A 10,864-nucleotide genomic window follows, 5' to 3' on the forward strand; every position below is an offset into this window, starting at 1 on the left:
TTTTTATCTATTGTCATCACGTACAAATTATTAATTATAGTTGAAAGGAAATTCTAAACTGAACAATGAACCTAAAAAATTGCTTGAATAATTATGATCTGATACAAGTATATGCGGAATGAAAAAAAATTAATTAGAATATAAGAGCGTCAATTATACATAACTTATGGGATAATCTTGATATATAAAGGATATTTGTAGAAGAGCTAATCAGTGTTTGAAGATCTCGTTAATCGTAACCTGTAACAAAATGTGGACAGCATTGATCGTGTTTTTTGTCTTTGGATTGACCAGTAAAATTGTTTCAGCTTCGGAACCTAAAAATTTACGTACGTATCATCTTTGTACTTATTTGTATTTTCAAGACTTGAAAAAGACATTTTTCCTTATTTAAGAAATGTATTCAACTTTATTAAACTTATTATTTTCGTTTTGTTCTACGTCAGTCAATTGAATGATTTTGCACGGAAAATAAATTGTAGAAATCTATTTAATCACATACCTTGGGAATCTGAAAAAAATTCCTGTAATTTCAATTCCCAGCAATCGCAGAAGTTATGCGAGATGGCACTCATACCAAATTAAGAAATGAGAAATAATGTTTACTCCCCGTATAAAAATCAGTAAATAAACCGTCAGTCCACCTGGACTCATCATCTTCACTGTTTACCAATGAAAACATCGAATCGTAATCTTAAATGCATTTATATTGGCCGAAGCTGTCGGAAGACGTATGTATACAATTTCTTTGAAATATTCCTACTAGACAATCTGCGATAAGCAATAAGACAATGAAATTGTGCAGTGTATACGATTCTGACTACCATTATTATTTATAAAGATATTTGAAATGTTTTTCTTTCTTCTGTTTGATTTGCAAAGAGTTTATTTTCCTTCATGGTTTTTGCTTTGAAATTTCGTTTTCAAGGAAAAAAACGAATGGATTACAAAAAGAGCTCAGTTCATGTCTGCTACCCTGTTTAAACCAAACTCCCTTACAACATTTTATTCGTCTATTCAGTTTATAATGATTCGATTTATAATAAATTTATAAAATGAGGTGTCTATGCCTAAGGTAGATCAAACAAAATTGTCGGCAAGGGTTTTTATAATCTGTAATTGATATTGGAAGAACTTTAATAGGACGGGGAAAAACGAGTTTCTTGTTTGTCAATCTGGAGATGGGAGACAAGCTTGGCAAGACTCTCTTAACCTCAACCCTTTTCATTAACAATATTAAAAAATAATAGGGTGGTGCTAAGGATGTTGGAATGTCCAAACCTAACCAGTTAAACTGATATTATAAGGATAATTTCATTATTTGTTGGTAATGCATAAATTCAAAGAACAAATAACCAGCTTTAGAAAGTTTTTTCTACCAATCTAAGGGTAAATTATCAAAAAGTATTGTGAGTGATGTATTTTACATCATAATTGGAGAATAATCCAACTCAAAGTATTGAAATAATTTGCTTATACTTATCATATATATGATAATATCAATATCAATAATACGTCCTCAATTCTGGAAAAAGTATGGTGGATTTTTACATTTGAAAGTTGGTACTTCATGAAAGTCATATAGATTTGACAATGACAGCGCTATCTATGTGGCAAGTCGGCAACTTTTTGTCTTCTTTGTAATTTGTGTACTTTATAGTATATGGTTCAATTCTTTAATGCATCTTCAAGTTTGTTTTCATATATCAATTTTCAGGTTATTGTTTAAAAGCTTTAAAAAACTGGAAACATACTAAAATAACATACTGGTTGCATTCACCAGTTCCCCGAAGTCTATTTAAAAAAACTTCATCGTTTTTACGAGTCTTGTCTTAGCTGGTTTCTTTGTTAAATTCATTCATTAGTGGAAGAATATTTATACTTCATATTTCTTTCAATAACTTTCGTTTTTATTTCATATTTCAGCCTCGTATTTAACTGCTTGCAAGAAAGATGCCCCCGATTTTGACGCATGCTGTTTATCATCGGCACGAGCAGGTTTACCCAGTATAATTAATGGTGATAAGGAATATAACATTCCAAATTTCAAACCATTGAAAGTCGAAAAAGTAGATATCAAAACTGGAACTTTGAACCTCTTGATTGAGGATATTAATCTGTGGGGTTTGGATGAGGCTGATATAAAAGACTTCAAGTATGTTTCATATAATTTAATAATAAAATTATGTAATTTGTAATTCTTAAGTACACGGCCTTAACATAGGTGTAGTCTTGTGACATAATGAACAGAAAATCGAAAACCCGAACAATCATTAAAATTATTTCAATTACAAAAAACAACCAGTGGAAAATTCTAAGACAAGGAAAATTATTTACAACATGTAGAAGCCGTAGAACTCAGACAACGTATTGATACTGAAACATCTTCAAGTATCCGGGGAGCTTCAAGGGTCGTAATTTGGAGGATAGATTTTTTGATGCGTTTCCAATTCATCATATAAATTCACAGGGTAATCACACACTTATCAAAATTTGAATTATTTCTCAAAAACAGAGTATTCGCATTTTTTATGTTTTTGACTATCTTGTCCACGATAAGTATGTTTAGTCGGCGGTTTAACTCTTGCAATTTGTACTCTTATTCTTACTATTTCATTCAGGTTTGTCAAAATATTTTAGGCCCATTTTTTTATATACATTTCCCTATAGCTTCCAATAAACACAACACAAGTTTAGGAAATGAGATGGCAGGTGATATTTTACCTATTTACTATTCCATAAGCCCCCAGGTATAATGCTCTAGGCCATCGAAATTATTTAGATATGAATTTCGTCCTCCACAAGTTAAACTCTATACTAATTTAGTGTCTTTAACTATCCATTGAGAAGGTAATGCTTCAACAAAACTCTTTATCTTAGATTGTTCTTGCTTGTAATATCCATTACATATTTTACGGATATAGTCTTTTAGTAGTATTTTTGCATCGTTCAGCCTACAGTAATTGATGTTTTGTTTATCTACCTCCTTTTTTCTTATTTCCACGCAGAAGGATTAAAGTCGTACAGGGGTTTAACCGCCCATAGGAGGGTAGCTGTATTATTTTCCTTTAACCCATTAAACTGATCCAGGCAATCCTAAACAAGCTAGAATTTCCTGGTCACAATTCCTAATGCATATATTTCCAGTCCAAAAAATTCTTGTAATTCCCAAGCTAGTTTTTATTCTGGTCCCTCCAGTGCTGTCGATTATTTTGGAGCCATCCTGGTACCATTTAATGACAATCAACAATTCAGCATTATCAACATCTAAAGAGAAGATTTGTTCGATCCAAAAGAAGTTACATACACCTTGAAGTAGCCTTTGGTTAAAAACAATGTACACAATATACCGCTCGTTCTTTTGGTCTGAAATGGTGTGATGAATAAACGACTAGGAAAAAATATGAATTAGCTTCATTTTTATATTTACTCTAGCTCATGTCGTAGTCAGACTAAGTAAGAGGTGATTATTACAGCAAATTCGTTAGCGTACTGTCTATCTAAAATCTGATGATATTTCTAAGTGAATAGTCAATTTCGAGAAGACTTGTATTCATCTACTACTTCACCCCTTTCCTGGTCTGTCACTTATAAAGTAAGCTCAAAATATGATCCCTTAAGATGCGATTGATCAAATCATTGAGAGTGTGCCCAGAAGAGTAGCGGGATGCTATATTTTGGAACTGGTCGATTTTTAGAATCATTTTAAAGAATTTATAATTTGTTTCATCTATCTCATCTTCCATCATGAAGCGTCGACCACGTAAATATCTATTTAGGCTAGAGAATAAGTGAAAATCGCTAGGAGCCAAATCAGGTGAATTATACATCGATTTCTCGTAAAAATGCAGCTATCTCCTGTGAATGACACATTTGGTAATGTACCAGAATGTTATAAATGTCCTGAACGTCGAAATTAATAGCTTTCGTTAGTGCTGAACCATAAAAAAATCTGCGTACACAGCTTTCTTGGTAGACGTTTGATTTTTTATCATAAAAATTATAAATCGTTCTGCATTTTGAAAATCGTTAAGCGTTTGAGGCACCCAACAAGTAACAATTTATTGTTGCGGATCCATCAAAAGTTGACTGCTTTGCTTGATAGATGTATATTGAATCTTCTTCTATCTTTAGTCTCAATATTGAATACCAAAATTAACGTTTTATTAATATTTTTCATATGTAGGATTTGTCCATTTTAGTTTTGCATTAAAATCAACGTCACTTAATTTGTGTAAAATCTAATTTATGGATGCATAAGAATAATTAACTTTAATTTAATCAAACTTGCATTTATCATTATGTACTAAAATATGCTTGTTTTCAGAGTGGACCTTAAAAACAATAAAGTAAAAATCGACTTCCATTGTCCAATGATTAAAATCTTAGGAAAATATCAAATGGATGGCAAATTGAATTTACTTGCATTGAAAGGAAATGGTGATGTCAACTTAACCCTAGGTAAAGTTATCTTAGCAAAATTTTCTGAGAGATTAATGGTTATTTACCATTAAAGAAAAAGTTGATATATTCAATTCAAGTTATTCCTGAAATCACTTTTAAAAATAAAAGAAAAGTCACAATATATCGAGTAAGGGTATCAAAATAAAATTTTGGATTTTAAACTTACAATTATGATAAATTATATATTTCGTAACCTGATCTCCCACATTATTTATCATTCCAATCCTTCATCCTGGATTCCCTTATTTATTTTTCTCCTCTAACTTCTGTGCTTTTCTGTTTTTTTCTCTCTGAGTTTTCTATTGCTGTATAAACATGATGTCCTCATCTTCATTCGCCAAATTTATTATTGTGTCCTGACAAACTGTTAAGTATCTTCAACGGCTTAATTTTCCTTTTTCTCATAAAATAAATCGTGTAATCAGTTCTTCTTCTAATTTTTCCTTTCCCTCTTTCTAGGACGTCGGAATCTTATTAATTATCTATTTACCCTTTATATCCATTTTTTCCCGTCTTATGCCAGTATCATCATTCTAATTATTGTGTGTTGCATCTGTTTTCTTATATCTGCTATTTGTTGCTTTTCTTGTTGTGCCCCTTTTCCTCCAATCCTTGCTTTCCATATTCGTTTTGTTAAACTATCTTGTTTCAACCTTGTTAAATGTCCAAACCAGATTATTGTTTGTAGCAAGTTGTGTATCCATCTTGGTTTTTCCTCATATTTTTCGTAGATACTTTTCAATTGCGTTTTCTTTACTATCTATTTCACTGTTAGTTATCCACGTTCACTGTTATTGTATTTTTTATGCTCAATCTCACTTTCTTTGATACCTCCTTCTAATCTTTTATCTTGTTTGTAACATCCGTTTCAATTTTATCATTTTGTCATTTTCTGTTCCAAGATATTCAAAAGTTGTGACTATTTTTCTTTTGCTATAAGTCTGATTTTATTTCCATTTCCTCGTTTTTTTTTTCTATCTCATATATCAAAATTTTTGTTGCCGCCTTTCTTTCTATGATTGTCTGCAATAATTACAATGCCTTCTTCATGTAGCATATAGCATTAATTGGGTTTAAATGGAATTTCTGGAACAGTTGGCGATATTCATACTGTTTACACTACACCAACACTCATAATGTCTGACATACGTTTCTATAACCAAATTATCGTCTTCAGAGACTGATGGTAAACTGAAGTTGTTTGATATTTTCCACTCGATGTTTCTTTGAACTTAGTCTTATACTGCTCTCACGTCTATGAACATTAAGTCACGTGTTCTCTCTCTCTCTCTCTCTTTCATTAGATCTTAGTACGAAAATATCATCGATTATTTATCTTTCTTCTATGTATGCTGCTTGAACTTCTTTTACAACACTTAAGTGAATTAGATTGGTCTGTAGTTATCGCAATTTGTCTGTTCTCCTTTCTTGTGGATTGGAACTAGCAGATTCTCCTCCCAATTTTGTGGTATTGCTCATCATCTCCTATATCCATGTCTTGCCTTCTCCTAATTTCTATATCTATCTTATCAGCTTCTTGATAGCTAATTCTTCCTACATCTGTTCTTTTCTAGTCTGCTTCTTTATTAAACTCCTTTGAGTAAAATTTCATGTTTCTCACGGTTTTGTTCTAGGTTTTCTCTCTATATTCTCAATTCCTATTATCTCTTTCTTTTTTTCCTCTCGATGCTTCTATACTATGCCTGAATTTTGTTATTATCATATTCTTTGTTGTATCCTCTCAAACTTTTCCGTTTTGCTCTTCTTACTTTTTTCACTTTCTTATTCTGTTTTATTTATTCTTCTCTGTGATATATTTCCTCCATGCATATTTTTCCTGTTTATAACTTCTTCTATTTCTTTTGTCCACCATGTAGTCCCCTTGTATTGTTTTTATACTGTACTTGTTCCGCATATTTCTTCTGTTTTTCCATATGATATATTTTTGCATTTCTTTTATTTGTTTAGGGTTTCTTCTTCCAACTGAATCAACTCAAACATTCAATGAGGTTTAATTATGGATGGTATGATCATGATAAAATTATTTAACTCAAACACTTACAGTTTTCTCTGACAATAACTAGTTGCTTGATATTTCTTGGCGTTTCTTTTGTTCTTTTGATGTTTATCTATCTAAATATGAATCCTCTGGTAATTTCCTTTGGTAGAAGATGTTTTGACATGTGATAAAAAAGCTAAAAGATATTCTTTGAGGTATGTGAGATGCCACGTTGTATCAAAAAAAATTCTCTCGTTACAGAAGAACCAGATTTCTTTTTTTCTACCAGCTACAAACTGATAAAAAAAGGAGATTATGATTACGTACAATTGGAAGACGAAAATGACATAAGTTATGATATTCAACACTTATATTTGAATTTCGGAAATTTGTTTAACGGAAATGAACTTGGTAAGTTTAAATATTGATTTCTCATTGTAAATTTTGCACAGATCGACATGATAGTAAAAACAAAGGTTTTTTTCAATTCAAATATGGTATTATCCCTTCGCGCCATTGCTGAAAAACGCTATTATTTATTTTTATGGTTCATCTATTGAAATTTGCTCGCTTCTGATGGCATATTAAAACCACATGTTGACAAAACTTGACGCAATTTTTCTAAACTGGTATAATTGTATTCTGGATAATCTGCTACCTTTTGCTGCATTACTTTTAATGCTGCAACCATATTTTCCTCATTTAAGTATAAATTGTGTTACGTATAAAATCTTGAATAGCTTTGTCAACTGATTTCAGTTTTTTTACATGTTTTTCGGTTCTCTGATTGATCTACAGCAACCCCTTTCGTTACTACGCCATATTTCTATTTATTTTAAGAAATTTATTAATTAAATCAATCTCACCAAACCACGCCAATGCTTATTGCAGACTTTCAAGCAGGAATATTTCGAAGACATTGTGTACATAGGGCTTCGACCAGTAAAAATGCCTTTATATTCACGATTCGATGTTTTCATTGGTAAACAGTGGAGATGATGAGTCCACGTGGACTGACGTTTTAGCGAATTTTATACGGATAATTTGGTATGAGTACCAATATGATATATCGATTGTTTCTCACATAACCGTCTCCTGCCAATTCTTGTATATAAACTAAAAATAATAGTGTCTGTTATTTGTTTACTTTATACAATCCAATGTTAATATTTTGTCGATGAGAGCGACAGGTTAAAACTTGCAAGTATCGTCAAGTTTAGCCCTGTGAGACGCAGTAACGTGCTTTGACTCACACTTGTCCAACACAACTTTTTGTTAAGTTCGTATACGAAGTTTTTTCGTTCTCACAAATTCAGATTAAAAATGGGTGAGACCAAAGAACTATCAGATGGAACTCGTGCATTAATCATGGATTACAAAGTAAAAAACTATGTTTTGACAATAATAAACATTCAGGGCTGTAAAGCGTAAAGCTGTAAAGAGTATTTGAAAGAATTGGGAAAGAAGAATGCGCTGAAAGTAGTGACTTATCACAGTCGCTCGACCTAAATTGAGTTGTGGGACAAATTGTACAGGAAAGTCAAAAAGCAGTGTTAAATTTCCACTTCATATATTTCTAATTTTTGTGTATCACGCAAACTACAGGGTGGGCAAAAAACTTTTAAACGATATTTGTCAGTATTATTCATTATTTTCAATTCTTCCAGGTAAAACAACAAATGAGTTTTTGAATAAGGAGTGGAAATCTATTATAGAAGACTTAAATCCAACCATAAAAACTACGATCAAAACAATCGCAGTCTCTATTATCAACGGTTTTATAACAAAAATTCCTTATCAAAATTTGTTTTTGTGATTGTCAAATAAGATTTTTCTTTTCTGAATAAACGCTACAAGTTACTTTTTCCAATATATTTTTTATTTTATCTCTTCAACTGAGTATTTAACAAAGATTTGTTCAGATAACTACAGTTTTGTAAACAATTTATGGACCTGGATCAAATAGTTACACATTGTATTTAATTTCGCGATTTTAAATAGTAATGTATATCGACATAATGATCGATATCAAGCAAATGAAAATCCACTTTTACACGCACTTATACATAAATAGAAAAATTATGAGCTAGAGATTGTGAGAAGTTGAATTTTATAACCCAATATTAGGGTTAAGTTGGAATTTCTGGAACCGTTGTTGATATTCATACTGAACACACTGTTTACACTACCCCTACACAATTACACTGTCTAACGCACGTTTCGACAATCAAGTTTTCGTCTTCAGAGAGTGAAGGTAAACTGACAGTTGACAGATTAACTGACAGATAACTTGGTTATAGAAAAGCGCGTTAGACAGTGTAATTCAGAGTGTTGGTGTAGTAGTGGTGTAAACAGTATATTAAGTACCAATAGTAGGGTGTTTATAGCATTTCCCAAACCTGTTCGTACGTATCTCCATAATATAACTCAAGATAGCCATATAGATGAAAAGAGACCTATTAGCATAGTATTGAAATCCTCTGATATCCATTCTTCGGACATTTTATTCTCAACTTGAGAAATTTTTTACACACAACAAAAAATTCGACGATTCAAATGTTCTGAATTCCCGTTGGTCGATTTTTTCCATCACATCTAGATTTTTCCATAATTTTTTTTATTTCAAAGATTTGGGTTTTTTTCTATTTTTTGCGACTCGCTATTAGAATTAGTGTAAATAAGTACAAAATAAGATTTAGCGAGTTGTAAGAGAAAGATGGGAAGTACCGAAGATGTTTTTTATAACGAAATTTGGGCATAAAAGTCAAAATATAAAACATAAATTTATTCTGATAGAAGAAAAATTAAACATACAATGAATAATAATAAAATACAAACGAAATTGAAAATCTTATATTTTTTGGTAAAAATTCTAAATCACATATATATCCGGCGAGGGAGTCCTTTGCAGAACACAGGGAGTGTGCCTATTGTTCACACATTCCATTATTTTACCCATATTCACCACAAATTACACATCAATATCAGAGTCAGATGATGTTACATCGGTTCTTCTTCAGTTTTGAATTTATCATCTCTTCTTTTCAGTATTGAAGAGCTTCTTCGATTTTTTGGCGCTGGTGCTGCTGGTTATCTCAGGTGAATTTAGTATTTTTCTCTTGACTTCGTCAAGACCTTTTATTTTATTTGTTCCACCTTTGATCTTCTCCAGTTCTGCTTTTTTCTTTTCTTCCTTTTCTTCCAATAAATTTTTTAATGGTGTAGATGTTAAAATACTAGAATGCTGTTTAGGTTTTGTCACTTTGGTATTTTTGTTTGGTTTTGAAAGGAGGTCTACAAGACTGCAATTGAGGGAAGGTGCTGATTTTGAAGTCGAGGCAATTGCAACAGCTTTAGGTTCCGAAGAGCAGTATTGCTGAAAACTTCATAAAAGTTCTTGAGTAGATTTTAGAATTCCTTCTGATAAAATATCTTTTTTAATCCATCACCAAAGTCTGTTATTTCTTATGGGTCATTTAAAATACCAAACGCCAAAAAATCATCATTCTGAAGACAGAAGGGCCAATTGGGTAGATACCTGTTGCTCTGAAGCCTGGCCCACTGATGCAACCAAAGCAAAAGCTTTTTGACACTTAATATGGAGATACTTTTTCTCCTGCGACGGGTGGGGTGGAATAGATAACATTATAATATTATTATCTCTGCAAAATTCATAGGCTGCCAATGAGACATGACTGCTGTGGTTGTCTAATATCAACACTTCTTCGTTTTCTGATGGTTTTGCATGGATAACAAAGTGCTGAAGCTATTTGACGAATAAATCCTCTTTTATCCAACCATTCTTGGAATATTCATATTTTGCTCCAATAGGACCATCTTTCTCGATTAGAACTGAGGGACGTTGATGAGGGAAAATAAACATAGAGGTATGAAAACTTCAACGGCACTCATTGTGCTTGTCGTCGAGCCAATCCTTTTCTGACCGTTTGCTCCAAAACTTTCCCTGGTTCCTGCACTGTGGATATTCCAGTTTCGTCAACATTGTAGATGTTTCTGGGAGAAAATTTGTGCTTTTCCATGACCTACTGTAAGAGTTTGAAGAAATGATCGACTTCCTTTTTATTGAAGACATTGGCCCTATTTAAACTAGTTGCTTTTCTTTTATTTTTTTATTAATTTTATTTCTCTTCTGAAGCCCTACAAGCCAGTCTCGACCTGCCATTTTCACTCCGTCGTTAAATTTATGTTTTATGCCATTTTTTCGGTAAACTGAAATGCCATGCGTCTGACTTTTTCTGTACATCCATAAACTATAGATGCTAGATATTTTATCTGGTTCGACATTTCCACTTCCTGGTCCCTAGTGAAAACAGTTTTTCTACCCAAAATAGAAGTGACAAATTTTCCTTTCTGAATTTTTTCTTGTAAGAATGAAAACGG

At 32.1% G+C, this 10,864-nt stretch overlaps 1 protein-coding gene across 2 annotated transcripts; it reads left to right on the plus strand.

Annotated features, from left to right (window-relative positions):
* The first annotated feature begins 231 nt into the window (after window positions 1-231).
* On the plus strand, window positions 232-8,333 carry LOC130903582 (circadian clock-controlled protein daywake-like). Of its 2 annotated transcripts, none has more exons than XM_057815771.1 (5): window positions 232-329; window positions 1,927-2,155; window positions 4,328-4,461; window positions 6,725-6,874; window positions 8,131-8,333. In XM_057815771.1, the coding sequence occupies exons 1-5, from the start codon at window positions 251-253 to the stop codon at window positions 8,277-8,279; spliced, it is 741 nt and encodes a 246-aa protein (XP_057671754.1). In that variant the 5' UTR covers window positions 232-250; the 3' UTR covers window positions 8,280-8,333. The 2 variants fall into 2 exon arrangements, with proteins under 2 accessions (XP_057671754.1, XP_057671755.1); XM_057815772.1 differs by lacking the exon at window positions 232-329 and adding an exon at window positions 1,609-1,691.
* The last annotated feature ends 2,531 nt before the right edge of the window (window positions 8,334-10,864 follow it).

Source organism: Diorhabda carinulata, chromosome 2 (genome assembly GCF_026250575.1).
Source record: "Diorhabda carinulata isolate Delta chromosome 2, icDioCari1.1, whole genome shotgun sequence".
Taxonomy (NCBI): domain Eukaryota; kingdom Metazoa; phylum Arthropoda; class Insecta; order Coleoptera; family Chrysomelidae; genus Diorhabda; species Diorhabda carinulata.

What these genes read in the sequence shown, in the direction of transcription:
- LOC130903582 (XM_057815771.1), top strand. Translation starts at nt 251, where the DNA reads ATGTGGACAGCATTGATCGTGTTTTTTGTCTTTGGATTGACCAGTAAA. An exon ending in GCTGATATAAAAGACTTCAA is followed by an intron (nt 2,156 to 4,327) that starts GTATGTTTCATA and finishes GCTTGTTTTCAG; the next exon opens with AGTGGACCTTAAAAACAATA. An exon ending in GTTTAACGGAAATGAACTTG is followed by an intron (nt 6,875 to 8,130) that starts GTAAGTTTAAAT and finishes CAATTCTTCCAG; the next exon opens with GTAAAACAACAAATGAGTTT.